General features: G+C 32.8%; 5 protein-coding genes across 6 annotated transcripts; 3 read left to right on the top strand and 2 right to left on the bottom strand.

The window, feature by feature from the left end:
• The first annotated feature begins 3,634 nt into the window (after positions 1-3,634).
• On the top strand, positions 3,635-6,057 carry LOC107002287 (DNA-directed RNA polymerases II, IV and V subunit 12). The gene is made up of 3 exons (XM_027912063.1): positions 3,635-3,794; positions 3,885-3,977; positions 5,781-6,057. Exons 1-3 carry the CDS (start codon positions 3,752-3,754, stop codon positions 5,801-5,803), a joined length of 159 nt encoding a protein of 52 aa, XP_027767864.1. The 5' UTR covers positions 3,635-3,751; the 3' UTR covers positions 5,804-6,057.
• A 71-nt stretch (positions 6,058-6,128) lies between these two features.
• On the bottom strand, positions 6,129-8,038 carry LOC107002285 (CASP-like protein 2A1). The gene is made up of 3 exons (XM_015200243.2): positions 7,772-8,038; positions 7,321-7,438; positions 6,129-6,479 (listed from the first exon to the last, which is right to left on the bottom strand). The coding sequence occupies exons 1-3, from the start codon at positions 7,948-7,950 to the stop codon at positions 6,207-6,209; spliced, it is 570 nt and encodes a 189-aa protein (XP_015055729.1). The 5' UTR covers positions 7,951-8,038; the 3' UTR covers positions 6,129-6,206.
• Positions 8,039-10,948: 2,910 nt separating this feature from the next.
• LOC107002286 lies at positions 10,949-12,516 on the top strand. 2 transcript variants are annotated; one of them, XM_015200245.2, is made up of 4 exons: positions 10,949-11,318; positions 11,799-11,835; positions 12,053-12,148; positions 12,251-12,516. In XM_015200245.2, exons 1-4 carry the CDS (start codon positions 11,055-11,057, stop codon positions 12,277-12,279), a joined length of 426 nt encoding a protein of 141 aa, XP_015055731.1. In that variant the 5' UTR covers positions 10,949-11,054; the 3' UTR covers positions 12,280-12,516. The 2 variants fall into 2 exon arrangements, with proteins under 2 accessions (XP_015055731.1, XP_015055730.1); XM_015200244.2 differs by having other exon boundaries at positions 10,951-11,318; positions 12,053-12,174.
• Positions 12,478-16,024, bottom strand: LOC107002284 (ultraviolet-B receptor UVR8). Its single transcript, XM_015200242.2, has 4 exons — positions 15,567-16,024; positions 13,735-13,951; positions 13,212-13,524; positions 12,478-13,130 (listed from the first exon to the last, which is right to left on the bottom strand). Exons 1-4 carry the CDS (start codon positions 15,881-15,883, stop codon positions 12,646-12,648), a joined length of 1,332 nt encoding a protein of 443 aa, XP_015055728.1. The 5' UTR covers positions 15,884-16,024; the 3' UTR covers positions 12,478-12,645.
• An 826-nt stretch (positions 16,025-16,850) lies between these two features.
• On the top strand, positions 16,851-18,895 carry LOC107002211 (chlorophyll a-b binding protein 8, chloroplastic). Its single transcript, XM_015200143.2, has 3 exons — positions 16,851-17,113; positions 17,482-17,543; positions 18,106-18,895. Exons 1-3 carry the CDS (start codon positions 16,970-16,972, stop codon positions 18,719-18,721), a joined length of 822 nt encoding a protein of 273 aa, XP_015055629.1. The 5' UTR covers positions 16,851-16,969; the 3' UTR covers positions 18,722-18,895.
• Positions 18,896-19,438: the final 543 nt, after the last annotated feature.

Consider the following 19,438-nt stretch of genomic DNA (forward strand, 5'->3'; position numbering starts at 1 on the left):
CTCAGATCATTATATTGAAAAATTATTATAGATAATCACTAATTGTCTATTTGACTTTAACTTGTAAAATTAGCTTATTTTAATTATCATTATTTTCAAAAAAGCACTTTTGGTTTGGATAAATCAATTTAAAACACATTTTTGAAAAACAATGTTTTATCAAAAATAAATTATTTTTTCTAACAATTTTTTTATTTTTTATTTTAAAAACACTTTCCAAAATAATATACCAAAAAGTAAAGGTCACTGTTGAGGAGATCTGTACAACAGTACAAGTAGAAAGATGTGGAGTCGTGACACTGCTGCTACTCACTAACGATAAATTTGTCCGTTCATCTCAATTTATGTGATAATATTTAATAGAATACAGAGTAGATATTTAGAGTGACGAGAATGTAAGTATACACACGAAGTGTCAATAGGCTCTTCCGCAAAAAAAAAAAATAATTGTATGTCATATACAATTTTAAATTATTCTTAATGTATATATGATAAATGAAAATCTCCTCAAGTATTTTCATGTTAATGTTTTTGACGATGAAATACACATACATGATATTTTAGACAAATTTTAGATTAAAAAGTTTAAAAAGAGTGAAATACTATATAAGATAAGATCACAACAGATCATTATACTCATGCTTTTGAGTTCGACGATGGTATAATCATCTTTAGATCAGAGCGAACGATATACACATTAACATGACTTGAGTTGTGAGAAATATATGATATCAATATCGGACTTTCACGGTATATAATGATAGAAAGAAAAATCTCTATCGCGAATATTTTTGTACACTTTTAGGTCAAGCTGATATATGAAATCGTTGTACCAAAACGAATAATAATACATGTCATGAACTTGTTGAACTTTAATTAAGTAATTGTAATATATTTTTCGTAATAAAAAATATTACCAATGAATTTAAATTTCAAATATATAATTTGATTTTTGGTCCCCTTATCTAGGGCTTTTTCTTGTTTAGTCAATTTTGGCCAAACAAGACATTTTCATTCAATTAATGCAAAAAAAGTAGAGGACGGCTGTGTAGTTTTGGTGTGTAATGTTAAAACACAATAACGTATTGGACACGATGGAAATAATTTTTTAAAAAACTTTTTTCGTTTTGATTTGATTTTAATTTGATACGTAATTTTGAAACAATTAATGCGTATGCACGATTCTGGATATATGTAAACTGATCTAGTGTAATCTTTTAAAACAATAATGTTTATGCACGCTAGAAAATTAAAGAGAAGGACTGACAGATTTTTAAGCATATGTAAACCGGTTGCACACTTTTATGTGATCGCGTGTTAGTTAATTAACCACACATATCCCCCAATAAATTTTTCCGTCTCATTTTATATGTCATCTTTTTACTTTACATTTATATTAAGAAATGATGTAACTTTACACTTTCTACCCTTATTTAATGTTTTCTTAAGTCGATTATATAATAAATGATAAATACATTTTAAGATTAATTAACTACTCTATCAAAGGTATAATACATAAATTATGATAACTTATGCATTAATTTTAGGGAAAATGGACAAGTACCCTCTCAACCTATGCTCGAAATCCCAGAAAACTTATGCATTAATTTTAGGGAAAATGCACAAGTACCCCCCAACCTATGCCCGAAATCCCAGAAACACACTTATACTATACTAAGGTCCTATTACCCCCCTGAACTTATTTTATAAGTAATTTTTTACCCCTTTTTGGCCTACGTGGCACTAGTTTAAAAAAAAGTCAATAAGCGTTGGGCCCACAAGATAGTGCCACGTAGGCCGAAAAGGGATAGAAAATTATTAATAAAATAAGTTCAGGGGATAATAGGACCTTAGTATAGTATAAGTGTGTCTCTAAGATTTCAGGCATAGATTGAGAGAAATACTTGTGCATTATTCCTAAATTTTATAAAATGACAAATATTATGATCTAACTATTAATAAAAAAAGAATAACACATAAAATAAAACGGAGGAAATAGTTCTCACTTTTTCTTCTATAAATACAATAAGTTGATAAGGCCTATCATAACTTTTTCCAACTTCTTATCATATAATAAAAATAAAATACTACCAATTTCTTTTCCCCTCCAACATTACAATAATGGCCAATATTCTTAAATTGATAAGGTTTTCAACAGAAATTGCTCCACAAAAATTTATCTCTTTGCCTAAACCATGTCCAATTTCTAAAAAATTGGATACCATCAAAGAGGAAGAAGCTTATGTATCAGTTATTTCATCTTCTCTCGATAGAAAACTCGAAAGAGATCGATATCTCGGAGCCGAAGTTAGCTCCATCTTAGCTTATTAGTAAGCATATGGCCTTTCAAAAACTGCCTATACTATTCACTCCAAGAAAAATAAAAAGCACTATTATAGTCTTAACATGCTGTTCAGACTCTTTAAAAAAATACTGTCAGTTGTTCATTCGACACTGATAAATTAATATTTCTTTAAAGATTCGAACAACATAGGTTAAAACTTAAAACTATAACAAGTGTATTGCCAAGTTTATTCACAAGGAAAAAAGGATTTTTTTTTAAAATTCCTTTTTCTTCTTTTTTTTTTCTAGTCCCTAGTTTTTGTCTTAATTATCATTCACATGCCTATATTTTGATGGTAGTGATGAGTTTAGTCTTAGAGAAATAATTACTTTGACATTATTCTTCACCACCATATTTTCAAAATAAGGGGTGAATGAGTTTTTAATTTCTTATTTATGGAAATTATTTGTTATGTATTATGTTGAATAAATACTTTCCTATATATAGGCAGTGCAATTAAAGGAAAGATTTTTCTATTTCTACCCTTGAGGATTTAACTTATATTATCAGTATAATTTAATTTGTTATTATAATTACTTGTTTTATTTGCAGTGTTCCTTTAATTTAATTTTGCATTATTCAATTTTTTGTTTTTTGATTGGAGAAAATGTTATTCAACGTAAATTAAAATTACTTGGTTTGGTTAGATTATTCACTTATTTAATTATTCATATAAGATAAATGCATATCTATCGATGATACAAAGAAATTAAATATTAAAATAATATTAAAAAAAAAACCAAAGATGCTACTTTTGCAAATTGTTAGAACTTAATGTTTTTAAATGTAAAATGTTGTATTTATTCGCTTTCAAGCGCGTGAAATCGAACAATTTCTCAACTCAACAATATTGATGCCACATAGTTTGATTAACGATCAGATATATTTAACTTAATGTGTTTTCATGAATTTAAGGGTTCAATCAATAAATTAATGAGTAGGAGTGTCCAGAATACAAACTCATACAACTATAAAAGTCCTTCAGATCATCCGTCTTCTTTTATAATAAAATAAGCAAACGATAGGTCAGCGTATTCATATACATGCGAGAATCACAGAAATATCAAATACATTTCAAAAAATATAAATACATAAGAAAGAAACGAGAAACAAGAGACGAATTCACTTAAATATTGTGTATAAATTACATATAAATTTGATCTCATATATCTAGAGATCGAAATTTTGCACGAATAATAATTTTGAAAACACACGAGAAGATACGATAATTAATTCTTAAACTAATGGGATTTGTGTTCTTTCGACTATAGATGAAAACTCGGCCCAGGCCCAATAAGTTTTACCGAATCACATACAAAACCCTATATATAAACCCTATAAACCCAACAAAATCCCTCAATTTTTTGCCCTAATAATTTCTTCGTCTCTGCTAATTGTTGATCATCAATGGATTCTCAACCTGTTGAACCAGTCAGCTACATCTGTGGAGGTACCTTTTTTTTCATATTTTTACTGTTTTTTTGGTTTAATTTTGGTTTAGCGAGTAATGGAGCTTTTCGTTTTTGTTTTTTTGATGAAGATTGTGGACAGGAGAATACTCTAAAGCCTGGTGATGTGATACAGTGTCGTGAATGTGGTTATCGTATTCTTTACAAGAAGAGGACTCGCAGAAGTAATTATTTTTCGTGTTATGCTTTTGTTATCCTTTTAATCTGAGTTTTATGTGTTAATGTTTGCTTGATTGCTGTATTTGGGGTAAATTCAAACAAATTACTTGATTTAGGGATTTGGGTATGTTTCTTTTCGACGTTATGTTATAGGAAAAACTAGTTGATTTGAGGTTCGAGCAAGTTGACCTAGATAGCTATATTTCGATTGTGGGAAATTAAGTGTGTTGAACTGAAGATCATGAGGTTTTAGGTTCGGATTCTACGTGTTTTGTTTCCATCTGTTATGGCCTATGTGGACAATGTTATCCTGTGCTGAAATTGGTGGGTGGTAGAGTGGAATTAGTTAAGGTGAGCGAGTGTGTATCGGATATTGTTATTAGGAAAACACTTTTGACATTGTAGGAAACTACCCCTTTTGGTATTATTGTGGTTCAGTTTCGACAGGGGTTGTTTCTTAAGGATAGATTAGTAGGTTAAGGCTTATGGTTCTGTTTGTCTAACTTGGTTAGGTTATTCAATTGAGAGTAAAAGAAATGTTGGAGTGAATTGGTTGATCTTAGAAACATGGAGTGTTGTTGTTTCTACTGTTTGAAAGATGGGAGTGTTGTTTCTATTGTTCTCTTCTCATTTATTTTTAGTATGGCTTCTTCATTACTGTATTCACTATTTCCTTTTCATACTTGACTTTGATATGCTTTATTTTAACTGAAACAACCTCTCTAGCTGCATAAGATAGGGGTAAGGCTGTGTACACACTATCCTCCCCAAACCCCACTTGTTTGCATGGAGTGTTGCTGTAATTTTGATATAGCGAAATTTCAAGTGGTATTCTTTTTTAAATTAGCATTCCGGGATGGTAAGGGATGGAATTGATGTGCTTCTTTTGAGTTGTAACTATTGCATTTAATGTCGTGTCTTTGTTAAAGAGAAGTCTTAGAAAAAGGCTCAACCATAACCTAGAATAGTCTTTAGAATTGCAATGATGAGATGTGAACATGTAAGAAATCGGGAAGTCTTAGGATTGTATTGTTGAACAGTTTGATGGTCTTTAATCTTTTACTATTGTGTTTAGGTAATGTTTGCTAAATTGTGAAGACAACCCATGGAACTTTTCGACAATTAAATATCTTGATTACTAGTTGTGGTTGTCTGTCGATTGCAATGGAAGTTAAGAAACAAGAAATTATTATTTCATAAAACTGTATTCACGTTTATTTGTATATTTGTATATAGCATTCAACCATACTGTCGCATATCATGCTTGAATTAGCTTTTCTTTTGGGCATCTTTAGGTGAATCTGGTTTAGAACATATGCTTTGGTTTAATCTGTGTATGTGCGATTAGCCTACCATTTTAATGGTCCATTTCTCCAACAACAGTCTCATTACATTCTGTTTAAAGTTAGAGGATATGGCATATTATTGGCTCTGTTAGCAATAGAAATCAACTAAGTGTAATTGTTTACGTCCTTTAAACTGTTAAAACTATTCCCGGAGGAAGAAAGTGAGCCCATATTTGTTGCTGATGCACTAGTTCCACCAATGGATTGATATCTTCAACGTTAGCGATCCTAAGATGGTTGTTATGCATATAGTTGTATTCCGTTGTTGTAAATCCAGAGATTCGAAAGCTAAATATACCATTCCCCAGTGCAAGGTTTCTAATACAAGAATCTTAGTAGGAGTTTTACCACAACCCAGAATTTAGACACTTATCTCGAAACATCTTTGTTGCTGTGAGGAATCTGGGCCAACCTACAATGTCTCACTTTCTACAAGTAGTTACTGTATTTGTTTTGGTGCAGTCGTGCAGTATGAAGCTCGTTGATTCTTGAAGTCATTCGGAAAAAAACAGCAAGTGCTCTGCTCTTATGGAAGTAGATATTAAAAACGTTATAGCTACTGTTAAAAATCACGCGTTTCAGCGTGGCCATTGTGTGTTTTTTTAACCTTTCTGCGTGTGATTTCTTCATGTTGTTAGTCTATATGGCAACTTCAACTTGAACTCAGCGTGATTGAAATATTGTAGAAATTCCTTACATAGTCTTGTGGTCTATTATCGTGGAAAATTTGTTTCAAGTTCGAGTCTCTGAGATACTATGTTTTTTCCTCTTTGAAGCTAGTAATCAAACAACATCATATAAACTGAAACGGAGAAAAAACGGAGGAAGTAATATTTTATTACACAACATCAAATGTTGGAAACATTTTGGACTACATACCATTTGTTCTCAATAATTAGCTATCTCTATACCTTCTTTGTTATTGTATTGTCCAGTTGGTGCTTCATATTTGCTAAAAAGTCTGTAAGATGAAAGCAAAGAAATACCAACATAACAAAGACTAACAATGAATGTAATGGACACAGATGCAGTTGCCTTTTTGCAAAAACCACCAAATGAACCACAAGTTTCACTCCATGTAACATTAGTATCCCCTTTATATGCCAAATATATCACTTCTGTTGATGCAGCACCAGCAGCCAATATAGTATATGTCAATATCTACAAAGTTAAAACTTTAGCAATTGAGAAAAATAATTTAATACTTCTATCTATGTAAGACATATAATACTGTTTGCAATAAATTTTAAACATATGAAAAATAAACAAATCATACAAGTAAAATATAAAGAAACATAATTTTATTGATTAAGATAGCGATACAATTCTATTGATCCCTTGATGCTACTCTCTAAGATTTATCCTTGATGCTACTCTCTAAGATATATCCATGATTCGAGGGTCGTTAGTGACGTATTTCTCGAATTAGGATGATTTAGATTTGATCTCTATATGAATAATCCATCAATTTGTAGATTATTCGAGATCTTGATCTCTTTATGGAATTTTCGAGATGCTTTTAAGGAAATTTAGTACCTTTTATATAGGCATAAACAAGGGTTACAAGGGTTTAGGGTTGAGTAGCATCCAAGAATCCTAATCTGAATTGAACACAATTTGTAGAGTCCCAACTCGAATTGAACACATCTTCTAGAGTTTCACAAAATTTCAATGTCTACAAATACATAAATCAATACTCGATTTTTGGACTCGGCTAACAAGTAAGCACTCTAACTCTGAGAGTGTATATCTAGACATGACCCCTTTATGTCTCGTTGATACCAGACGTTGATATGACACATCTGACATAATGGAGAAAGAGATGAGGTATCTAGATGTGCATACACATCTATTTGATAGAGAATTGTACGATATTTCCCCCCACTAATCGTAAAAGGCGTTATTTGACTAAATTATCTACCAGTAACTTTTAGGAAAATAGTTGATCAATTTTCGACCCAATTATCAATGCTAAGGAATATATAAATGGGAAATTAATAACCTGATCGAGGAGGAAGATTGTCCACGCCCTAGGCAATGTTGTTGGACGAGGAAGAGCTGCAACTATAGCTGATAAAAGGGAATAAGCTGCACAAATTCCATTTGCATGTACTAAGTACCTGCACCACATTCAATATTTCACCAATAATACTAAGTTACATGTATCAATTTCGAAAATTTCATTACGTTTAAAGGCGTTTTAAAATGGTAACGAATATATAAAATATCATTTCGTATATATACATGTATATATTCTATAATAATATCGATCGAAGCCATAGTTATAGCTAGCTTATTTCTGATTGTTTCTTCCTCGTTGTTGATACTGAAAAAAACCTAACTAGATCATATATGCATGACATCAATAACATGCAAAAGACAAAATAACATAACTTTTTTTTTTCAATCGTCGATACATAAAATTTAATCGAATCGAAAAAAAATATAGTTACCTAAAAGTTCCAAGGTCAGAGTAAGAAAGTGAACCATAGTCATTGGTTTGAGAATTCTTAAGCATAATGACAAGTGCCACTACACATAATCCCATAGGTAACAACCTCAATATTATTTCACCAATATTACTTCCATTATTTTCATTCTCCACAACATTTTTTTGTGTCAAATCTCCCATAAATTGATATTAATATTTTTTTGACACAATTTGGACTAAGATATTGTGGAAAATAAGTTGAAGTGAGAGGGGGAGATTGGAGTGATGGATTGTTCACTACTTATTAATGAAAAATTTTTAGATGAGAAGTTGGGTAGTTTTGGAAATTTAATGCAATTTAAAGCTTTTACACACATTTCTATGCAAACATATTAATGTATCTTGATAACTATGCATTATGGCTAACCATGTATAGAAAGAAAAAAAAAAGTACTCTGTCCGATATTATTTGTCATAATTTCTATTTTTAGAGTCAAATTGTAAAAATTTTGACTAACAATTTAAGATATATTTTTTGTTCATATTAATATGCAAAAAATTATAATTTATAGTACTTTTTTATATAATTTTAGAATATCTAATTTTTTGATTTAGAATATCGAATTAATATGATCTAATTTACCTTTAAAAATTAATTAAATTGACTTTCGATAAGCGCAACATGACAAACAATTCTGGACGGAGAGAGTACTTTCATTTCATATTGGCAACTTGAGCTGGTTTGCCTTTAGATCTCATAATAATTTATTTGATACATTATGGAGAACATAGAGATATATTTTTAAAAAATATATAAGGATGGTGTATGAGTCAATCTGTACACATTTTAATTAATTTCTTGAGATATTTGTCATTTTAATATGAGTATCAGATAATTTTATCACTAAAATTTAGACGAATGAAAGGAAAATACATAATTTTATAATGTAAATGTTTGGATTGACTTGACCATAATTAATTTTATGCGATATTTGTTATCTTTTATCAACATATCAGATAGTTTTATCCACCATAATATGGCGGAATGGAAAGAAATTACACAACTTGATCATTTTTTGGCTAATTTTACAAGATATTTTCTCTGTTCAACAATAATTATGTTCTATTTAGGATGATTAATAATAGGGAAATTGTATATAATAGCAAACTAATAACCTAAAATAAATAGAGTAGCTAGGGTTTGATTTAATTGTGCTCCATAGCAAATGTTTGCAAAAAATTGTCAGGCGTTTATCTCCCAAATATCTCGCTCGCCACTCTCCTCCAATCTCTCGCTCGCTTCCTCACTTTTTATACAAACACAAGAGTATAAAAATTGTTTCTAATTGTATAAAGCAGAAAAAATTGTATAAATACATATATTTTTGTTCCCCTCTCTCCCCTCTTCCAGATCTCGCTCGCCACTCTCCCAAATCTCGCTCGCCGCCGTCGCCTTTCTCACTTATACAAACAGAAGCGAAATATATATAAATTGCGTTTCTGTTTGTATAAAGCGTGAGAAAATTGTATATATACACATGCAAATACATATATTTTCGTCTTATACACTTATAATTATATAATAAAAATATTCCCCTGCCCAGTTTCTTTTGCCTTTCTCTCTTTTTCGTTTTATACAATTTGCTTCAACAGTATATGTATAGCGAATTATACAGTTTCTATGTTTGCTATGGAGCGCAATTATGCAAACTTTGCTATAACATACAAATATAAATTTTTTATTTGCTATATGTAAAAGTTGCCCTTAATAATATTTGTCCACTTATTGAAATCAATGGATAAGTTTTTTACTTGGTTCTCAATTTATCCGTATCATTAATTATAATTATCTACCGATTACTTTTTTTAAAACATTGTGTTTAACTATTTATCATAAACAAAAGGTGATATAGTAAAATTACTCCTCTATATTTATAGTTTCTTAAAAAATGTGCAAAATCAATAATGATTAAATATTATTGAGCACTTGTCTACCAAAATTTGGATGCATGAAAAAAAATTAAATAAATTTATACTGCTAGTGTTTGAATCAACTTACGCATTCTTTGATTTGTTACCACCGATATATATATTATCAGATATTATTATCCAATACAATTTGGCTAAATGGTATGAAATTGTATAATTGTGTTTAAATTGAAATTTAAACCTAAATTTTACTAATTAAACTATGATCAACTTTTGTCTTATAGACAAAATTAATTATGCCCAATGGAGCAATAATAAACTTGCCCAACAAATTTTCAAGTCGTTAAACACAAAAAGGGCTTAAAAATACTTTTTATACTATCTCAAAACTGTCTAAATATACCTTTTATCCACTTATTTCATTAAAAATATTCGTTCAAATTCCTTTTTTTAAGCTTATTTTTGCCCTTATAATTAACAAACTTTTTTTTTTTTAATATTTTAGATCTTTTGTAATAGATAAAAAAAATAATTCAAGATCGATATTTATAGGTTCAATATCTTGCAAATAACCTAGTCTCAAGTAGTGACAGAATCAAGATTTTCAATAGAGGAGTTCAAAAATTGAAATAATAGACACACGAAGTAGTCGAAGGGTGTTCAACATCTACTGTATATACCTAAAAAATTATTTTAACTATATATAAATAATAGGGATCATGCACAAGTACCCCCTCAATCTATGCCCGAAATTTCAGAGACACACTTATACTATACTAAGGTTCTATTACCCCTCTGAACTTATTTTATTAATAATTTTCTACCCCTTTTTCACCTACGTGGCACTATCACGTGGGCCCAACGCTGGTTGATTTTTTTTTTCAAATTAGTGTCACGTAGGCCGAAAAGGGGTAGAAAATTACTTATAAAATAAGTATAGGGGGATAATAGGACCTTAATATAGTACAAATGTGTCTCTGAAATTTCGGGCATAGATTGGGGAAATACTTGTGCATTTTCCTTAAATAATATAATTTTTTGTCAAAGAGATTTCGGATTAACCCGTAGCAGTAAAGTGGCTCCTCCACTAGTCTCAAGTTAAACCCGAGTTACAAAACACCATCATAGACATATTTAGTGTAATCTCAATAGTAAAATATGAAAGAAAATAAGACTAATATTAGTAGGATAGAGAAATTACTTTACCATATAGTCTCTTTATTAAAAAAAAACTTATATCTAAACAAAGACAAGGGATTATTAAAAAAAAATATGGAAAAAGGCCTTTTGTTGAGTCTAGCTTCTAGCCACAAATTCCCCTCTTCAAGAAACAAGAAAAGGATAACAACAATTCCCCAAAAAAACAAAGAGAAAAAATGGCACTACAACTTCAACATTTATCATCATCATCAACAACACCTAAATTCCACATTTTTGCTTCTCAATTGCTACCAAATTTCCAAAATGTTGTGTGTGTCTCAAAATTAAAAAATGGTGGCATAACAAGTCTAAGATTATCATCATCATCAAGAATTAGGAAAAAAAGGACTACATATTTGTGTAGAATATCAGCTTCACTTTCACCTCTTGATTTGACTGAAGACAATATTATCCAAGTCCTAGAAGATGCAAAGGCTGAGGTATATCATATTTTTAAATTTCTTTTTAATAATTGAGAATATTTTATCCTTATTATGTGTACGGTTCGAAATTCGATGGATAATAAGTTTGTTCTCTGACATTATGGGTTTATGTGGTGGAATGATAAGTGTTTTTTTAATCATTAATTAAAGGTTTCGAGTTTAAGTGAGTCCTACTATATCTTTGTTAGGATAGATTTTATCCTTATTTTGGAAATTCAGATTTAGTAGAACCCTAACGAGATAACGAATATAGCAGTCGAAAACAAAAATGAAATGTATAGGTTATGTGAACCCACCATCTTTGACTAAGATTTTGTATGTGTTGAAAAATTTAATATAGGACTACAAATGATATATTTCCGTACTCGAATTCATAAATTTCAAATCTTGAATTCACTTTACGTCAAAACCTACTTAAATCTTGTGTCTGAATTTATCAATAATCTCATTATTTGTTTTGGTGTTTGGATTCTGCAGTTGGCACAACTTTTTGATACTACAGTTGGGATAACAGGTGATTGATTTTTCTCATCAAATGAATAATGAAAATTAAGTCTTGTTCTTTTTTTTTCTTCCTTTTATGTATTTAACAATAACATGCCTAGTGTAATCACACACGTGAGGTCTAGAGAGATCGAGCAATATGAACGCTGACCTTTTTCCCCGTCATAAAGAGAGGTTATTTCCGATAGACACTCAGACTGAACAAGAGGACACAAAATGTTTTACAGGAAAAGCAGAACTTGCAGAAGTGGATGGACCTTATGTGAAACTTAGACTAAGTGGCAAATTTTGGCATACACGTTCTACTGTTGTAGCAAGACTTGGTAATTACTTGAAGCAAAGAATCCCTGTAAGTATATAACTATAAAAATATTAGTAGTGTTTATTTCTTTCATTCAACTCTAGTTTTTTTTTTTCCTTTTTAGGAAATTTTGGAGGTGGATATAGAAGATGAGAAACAGTTAGATGATAGCCCTGCAAATTTCTGAGATTCGGAGTCGGAGGGAGTTGAAGAGAGCTCAAAGACACTAAAAACGAGCATTATGGCTCGATGCTTCTGAAGCCTATCGCGAGGGATCCTCAGACGAGGCACTCGTTTTTGTAGGATCCTATTTGTCATTCAAAGACAAAAGATACTAATGGTTGAGAACAATTTCCTAAGAATTAGTTCTTTATTTCTTGATGGTGTTTCTAAAATTCTAAGGTCTCGGTTTGGTTGGGGAACAAGTTGTCCCAGGATTGTTATTCTACCCTCAATGTAGGATATACCAAACGAGCCCTAAAGAGTATCTAAAACAAGAAGAAACAAGAAAGCAAAGATTTATTCACTAACTAGAACAAGACTATGATCCAGACCTGCAACAGCTTGAATAACGTCAGAACCTTCCAAATATTCAACGAGCATTGGTTCCGCTTCATCAGCAGAGCTGCCTAAACCAAGCCTCCCGTTCCTCCCGCAGCCCCAAGCCCATAACTCTTTCTTTGCTGTGAGAGCAAGGGAATGTGCACGTCCTCCCGATACAGAAACAGGTGATTCGCCAATCAGCCCTTCAACAACCTGAGGAGTGTTGTCTGGACCTTCCCTCCCAAGTTGAGAACTTTTGTTCCATCCCCATGATACAACACTTGTTGCATTTCCTGTTGGTTCTGATGAACGATCGTTACAAACTGCCAAACAATGCCCAAGACCAGAAGCTATAGAGAGAGGAAGGAAGTTTATATCAACGGGTTGCATTCCCAAGTCTTTTATCGCTCTTCCTAACTGGCCATACACATTGCTTCCACCACTAAACAGCGTCCCATCACCTAAAATAAGTAAATATAAACCACCATCAACATACATTCATGTACATTTCAAGTATTTACACATTAGTAAATGTGACTTACGGCAAAGGACAAGAGAGTGATCAAGTCCACAAGCTACATCTGCAACTTTTAACTCGTGTAGCTCCTCAATTGAACCAGGCTCCCATATTATAGGCATATCTTTTTCCTTCTCGATAGCTTCCATGACTGACTTCTCAGCAGCTTCAATTGCAGAAGATTCTCCTCTTGATCTAGGTTTAATACTATTTGATTCCAGTGGAGATATCTCCAACTCTCTTCCTATCTTACCAATTCTACCATCTGCATAGTATCCCCAGCCAAACAGATTCCCATTCTTAGCTAGTGCAAGAGCATGTCCCCAACCTAATGAGACCTGCCAACACCAAATGATTTGACAACACGCCCACACTTCAAAAAAATATATAAAAAAATAATCTGAACAGTTCAACAATATTCACCATCTACTTAACTTGGTTATTATTGTTGCACATTATATCATTATGTGTTCTCAGTAACATTTCTCTTCCACCTATTTCGTTGACCAGTAAAACTTATTCTACCTTAAGCATGATTGGATGACCACCTTAACAATATCTTCTCCAGAAAGTGTTTCAATTTTCGAAGGTAATGCAGTGTTGGTGATTCCCTTGCCAAGACCAAGCTGCCCACGCTTAGAACTTCCCCAAACCCATAGAGATCCATCATCTCCTATGGCGGCAGAAATGACACCTGATGCAAATGCGGTTTGAACTCGTACTTTATGTAGTCCTTCTACTCTTTTTGGTTCATTCCACGTTTCTCTGAACAAGCTCAACAAAAAGGATTTCCATGTCAGTAATACAAACACCCTACAACCCCAAACCAAACCCTAAGTAAAAGAAGAAAAGCAAGACAGGGTGAAAACAGGACAGAGAAGGAAATACATGAGATCCTTTGGAAAACAATAGTCACTTCATCTGGATATCCAGCATATGGAGAAGAAAAGGTTAGCACAGAGATAGCTAACACATATGTGGCTTGCACTCTTCAAAAATGTCTATGGGTGCATGTCGGATACTACAAAAGTAGTGCATTTTGAAGAATCGGACACGGGTGCGACAACAATTTTGGAGAGTCCGAGCAACATAGGCTAACACAGTCGAGAAACCGAAATTCTAGTACCTTTCTAGAGTCATACAAACAAACAAATAGAGATAAACTAGGATGTCACAGAAACTTCCGATACTAAGAGACATTGCTCTTTTCTCACAGCAGTAAAGAAATCTGTTACAGTCGGCCCTCGGCATTATCATGGCAACATTCTTTACAGCTACTGTTAAACTATGGAACTAAGCTGAGGTTGTGTGGTTGACCAAACAACTTGTCTACTACTGTTACAATGTTCTGTTGGCAGAACTTAATGCTTTTCATACATCACATTGCGAGGATCATGCTTTGGCCAGATTAAGCTTTTCTTGAAATGTTAATCATTTATATAAGAAACAACAAACCACCAGAGTTCTCCAGTCTATTCAAGAAGCAAAAGCAAATTAATGGCCTCAAGGTATAGTCTTCTTCCAGAGCTTTCTTTCATCTGTTACATTTGCACGCACACTTGACTCGCTTATGTTGAAATCAGTTTACTTATTACATTTCCTTATCAATGAGGGTGGAAACATGAATGTGAACTAAAAGAACATATATACAAGCAATGGCATGACTGCATTACAGATATATGAATCTTCAGCTCAAACAACCTCTTTACAGTTCCTCGCAAGGTCATAAACACGAAATTGCCAGATTTAATCTGAAAGCTACTTTCTTTGAAGAGGATTACACCAACATAATAATTGCTTAAGTATAATGAATCCTTCTCAATCCAAACTTGCGAGCACACGCATCGAATAAAGCTGAATATACAGAGGATTCCACATACAGCAGACTTCTTACTAACTCGAGATTGAAGCACATTCCATTTAACGAATACAACGAAATACACAATTTTCTCCACCTTGTACCAGACATAGAAAGCAAGCATATGACACATAAAACACTGTCAAATTTACACAATATCAAGCAACAATTCAATACAGTTACTGATCAGTAAGTTACAACTTTTTGCCTGTTCAATCAGTGGACATACATATACAAACATATAAGGTTAAAAACACAACTAAAGTATTCCAATCAATTTTTCGAGTTTCATACCGAAACTTTTATGTATCGGAATTTCTTATATTAACTATTAACAACTGTTTATCAATTATTTCCTTTCCTTTTTTCCTGCCTGAATAATGGTGATATTTCACGCCGGAAAAACAATAGTGTGTTTTGATAAATAGTCAGCGATAGTTTGATTAGGAAACTTGAATATCTAATAATTCAGATATAAAACTCGAAGAATCGGATACCGTGCGTTTTTTATCATTAACTCACCTGGGAGAAAGGGGATCACGGCCAAGCTGGCCTTCATTATTACGTCCCCAAGCCCAAACATGTCCCTCAGAAGTAACGGCGAGGGAGTGGAAGTGACCGGCGGCGACGGTAACGACGTCAGGCGGGAGACCGGGTATAGGAGTAGGCTCGTAAGCGTCGGATCCCATACCAATGATGGACGACGGAAGGCCCAAAGCTCCGTGGCTTCCGTCACCGAAGCTCATCACCGTTGTTTTGCTATGACTGCCGCTGCTCATCCATCGGCGGGAAAGGCGTTCCGCCGGAGTTCTCCCGTGCTTCAGTAACCGGAGCATCATTTCTGGTTCGACCCGATTGGAAAGTGGTGGTTGGATCCTTCAAGTATACACGCGTTACGGATCATAAATCGGGTCGGATCATAAATCGGATCTTTCGGTGTCTTCATTTAAATTTTAACCCAATTAATGAAAATGTTTAGTAAAATAGCCTTAAATTTATTTTTTTTTCATTCGGTGTCTGATATATACGGTGAAAATTGCGCACCTAATAATGGTATATTAATCGGAGTTAACTTAACATTAAGTTATGATGATTTGTCAGAATTTTTTATCTGATTTGATTTTAATAGATCGTGAACACTCGTGAGTGAAATATAATTAAGATCACTAAATTACGTGTTAATTTATTAACAGACATTCGAAAAGTTAAATTTTAAATAGCATTTCAATTTAACATATGAATTATTGCGTAGGTTTAAAAATATAATGCGAATATAGTAATTTTTGTACAAATTTTATATATACAAATTTATATTGAAAATTTTTATTTAATATATAATTCATGATTTAGTTATTATTATACCATTAGAAGCATAGTTAAAATCTGAAGCTTATCGTTAATTCTAGTCATTTTACATTATTGGGTTCAACATTATTAATGAATTTCCTAACGCAAATACATAATATAAATTAAAATCGTTGAATTGATCTAAACATGTAACATAATATATCTCCGCCTTGTATGTCGGATTAACTTGAAGTTATTGTAAGAAACACAAACTTCAAGTTCTAAATCCGTCTCGGAGAAAAAACTATATACACTAGTAAATCTATGAGAAGGCAAGGTGTCATCACCAAACAAGAGTATCTAAGATTTTCATTTGTGACTATAGGAATATAATATCTCTTATCTGATTTAATGAATCCACATGTTCACTTCTCATTTGTCCACAAGATCACAACTTTATCTTCAATATTCACAACTTGTTATATCAACCACAATTTCTATTCTTTTCACTTAACCCCACAAAATACTTTGTCCCCTTATTTGCCACCTTTTGTATTTAATTTATTCTTGTGGAGCTAAGTGTTTACATTATTCTTCTTCTCAAAAAAACAAAAACAAAAAAAAAGAGAAGAAAAATTATGGCAACTCAAGCATTGATCTCTTCATCATCAATTAGCACTTCAGCTGAAGCTGCAAGACAAATTATTGGATCAAGAATTTCACAATCTGTTACTAGAAAAGCTTCTTTTGTTGTAAGGGCTACTTCCACTCCACCAGTCAAGGTAATTTTCTATACTCGGGGTCGTTTCGTTCAAAACAAGGATATACTGAAATCTATGCTACTCGGACACTTCAAAGATAATGTGTATACTTATTGGGATCCTCCAGAAATACACTATTTTTGAAGGATTCGATAAAAGTCATCTACATTCTTTAAGAGTCTGAGCAAGATAGCCGAGAAGTATAGTATAGTTATCTCAGAATTATAATTAAGTGTGGTGAACCATATTTGAATTTTGTGTGCAAGTGTGAGTTGTTGTTACCTTAGTTTTTCGGACTCTTTAAAAGAATATACAAAAATTGTATAGAATAATTGATGAAAACTTTAAAATAATATACAAGTGCTCATACACTTGATTCTATTTTACAGCAAGGAGCAAATAGGCAACTCTGGTTTGCATCCAAACAAAGCCTTTCATACTTGGATGGAAGGTAAGATCTATGAGACTTGGTGTGACTTATAATATAGCTCTTTCAATAGCCTTGTCGAGTTTATGTTTTGTACACTGACATAAAAGATAAAAATCGACTTGCAACAAATCTAGGTAACACTCAATATTAAGCCTGATATAGTAACATAGAAAATTGCACATATAGTTTAACATGGTGCATATATACACAAAAATGGACAAGAGTTTATGTTTCGTGCACTGACAGTGTAAAGAAGGTTAAGTTGATTTACAACAATTTGTAGGTCAAACCTAATATAGTATCCTGGAAATGGATTTATATCTTGCTACAATCAATTGAATTGAACACATAGTACATGGTGCACATAAATGGTAATCGACAAGAATTTATGTTCTATGCACTGACAGTGTAAAGACAGTTAAATTGATTTATAACAAATATAGGTCGCGAATCAACCCTAATATAGTATGAAAACTCATGCTGCACATATAAGGTAATCAACAAGAGTCTATTTTATGCACTTACATTGCACAGATGATATATAACTTAAGTCAACTTACTAAATGATTGTTTGCTGATCCAGTCTTCCCGGTGACTTTGGTTTTGATCCCTTGGGACTCTCGGACCCTGAAGGCACAGGAGGTTTCATCGAGCCGAAATGGCTAGCATATGGCGAGGTCATCAATGGTCGGTTTGCCATGTTAGGAGCTGCAGGGGCAATAGCACCAGAGATTCTTGGAAAAGCTGGTCTCATCCCACAAGAAACAGCACTTGCATGGTTCCAAACTGGTGTTATCCCACCAGCAGGAACATACAACTACTGGGCTGACAATTACACATTGTTTGTTCTTGAAATGGCACTCATGGGCTTTGCTGAGCACAGGAGATTCCAAGATTGGGCCAAACCTGGTTCAATGGGGAAACAATACTTCTTGGGTCTTGAAAAGGGTTTGGGTGGGTCAGGTGATCCAGCATACCCAGGTGGCCCATTGTTTAACCCACTTGGATTTGGAAAAGATGAAAAGTCTATGAAGGAATTGAAGCTTAAGGAGATTAAGAATGGAAGACTTGCTATGTTGGCTGTTTTGGGATACTTTATTCAAGCATTGGTTACTGGCGTTGGACCTTACCAAAACCTTCTTGATCATTTGGCTGATCCAGTAAACAACAATGTCTTGACTAGTCTCAAGTTTCACTAAACTAAGTAGAGCAAAAGCAATCCACTCTTTCTTCTAAATCTCCCCCCTCCCCTTCTCTTATGTGTAATGTAACATTATGTGCAGATAATATTTTTCATGTCATCTGTAATGCTAAAACAAGGACATGTCATTTTTAAAAGGCCTGATATATACTTTAGAGGAAATCATCTAGTATTCTGCTCTCACCGATTCAACTAATTCAGATTCATGTCACCTAAGATCTATTAAAGAAGGAAAATACTTCCTACCAAAACTTGAACTCGAGATATCTAGTTAAGGGCGGAGGGGGATCATATTCATCCCACCACACCCTTGAGGTAGTCTAAAATCATATATCAGTTGCATTTATGAAGGAGATTTCGAATGAAAAACAGTTCTAGACATAAAAACGAAATCCTACATCACTGAACATGAAGTTATTCAGCAGAGAACTAGAAAGTAAATAGTAAAAAGGTGAAGGACTTCTGATTAACTCTTTTGATATGTTATTGTTGATAAATAGCAAAATGATTTGTGAAGATTCATATAGTTGATCATCAATTAGCTTGGGACTCAAGCACACTTATCCAGAGAGTGAATTTCCTGGAATAGGATCCATATGGCATTGTAGCAGTCACCAATCAAAAGCACAAAAAGTCTCGTTTACTTGCATAATTCCGTAATTCATTCAAAGGAAGAATTCAAGTAAATGGTTTTTAAGTTGACTCCTCAAACCTC

Source organism: Solanum pennellii, chromosome 10 (genome assembly GCF_001406875.1).
Source record: "Solanum pennellii chromosome 10, SPENNV200".
Taxonomy (NCBI): Eukaryota; Viridiplantae; Streptophyta; class Magnoliopsida; order Solanales; family Solanaceae; genus Solanum; species Solanum pennellii.

Bases quoted from the DNA above. Each gene is read 5' to 3' on its own strand.
- LOC107002287 (XM_027912063.1), top strand. From the start codon at position 3,752: ATGGATTCTCAACCTGTTGAACCAGTCAGCTACATCTGTGGAG. The intron at 3,795-3,884 runs GTACCTTTTTTT...TTTTTGATGAAG, and splicing joins AGTCAGCTACATCTGTGGAG to ATTGTGGACAGGAGAATACT. The intron at 3,978-5,780 runs GTAATTATTTTT...GTTTTGGTGCAG, and splicing joins CAAGAAGAGGACTCGCAGAA to TCGTGCAGTATGAAGCTCGT.
- LOC107002285 (XM_015200243.2), bottom strand. From the start codon at position 7,950: ATGGGAGATTTGACACAAAAAAATGTTGTGGAGAATGAAAATAATGGA. The intron at 7,439-7,771 runs GTAACTATATTT...AATGTGGTGCAG, and splicing joins TCTGACCTTGGAACTTTTAG to GTACTTAGTACATGCAAATG. The intron at 6,480-7,320 runs GTTATTAATTTC...TTAACTTTGTAG, and splicing joins CAATCTTCCTCCTCGATCAG to ATATTGACATATACTATATT.
- LOC107002286 (XM_015200244.2), top strand. From the start codon at position 11,055: ATGGCACTACAACTTCAACATTTATCATCATCATCAACAACACCTAAA. The intron at 11,319-11,798 runs GTATATCATATT...TGGATTCTGCAG, and splicing joins TAGAAGATGCAAAGGCTGAG to TTGGCACAACTTTTTGATAC. The intron at 12,175-12,250 runs GTAAGTATATAA...TTTCCTTTTTAG, and splicing joins ACTTGAAGCAAAGAATCCCT to GAAATTTTGGAGGTGGATAT.
- LOC107002284 (XM_015200242.2), bottom strand. From the start codon at position 15,883: ATGATGCTCCGGTTACTGAAGCACGGGAGAACTCCGGCGGAACGCCTT. The intron at 13,952-15,566 runs GTGAGTTAATGA...GAGCTTGTTCAG, and splicing joins CGTGATCCCCTTTCTCCCAG to AGAAACGTGGAATGAACCAA. The intron at 13,525-13,734 runs GTGGTCATCCAA...TGGTGTTGGCAG, and splicing joins CTGGAGAAGATATTGTTAAG to GTCTCATTAGGTTGGGGACA.
- LOC107002211 (XM_015200143.2), top strand. From the start codon at position 16,970: ATGGCAACTCAAGCATTGATCTCTTCATCATCAATTAGCACTTCAGCT. The intron at 17,114-17,481 runs GTAATTTTCTAT...TCTATTTTACAG, and splicing joins CTTCCACTCCACCAGTCAAG to CAAGGAGCAAATAGGCAACT. The intron at 17,544-18,105 runs GTAAGATCTATG...TTGCTGATCCAG, and splicing joins CTTTCATACTTGGATGGAAG to TCTTCCCGGTGACTTTGGTT.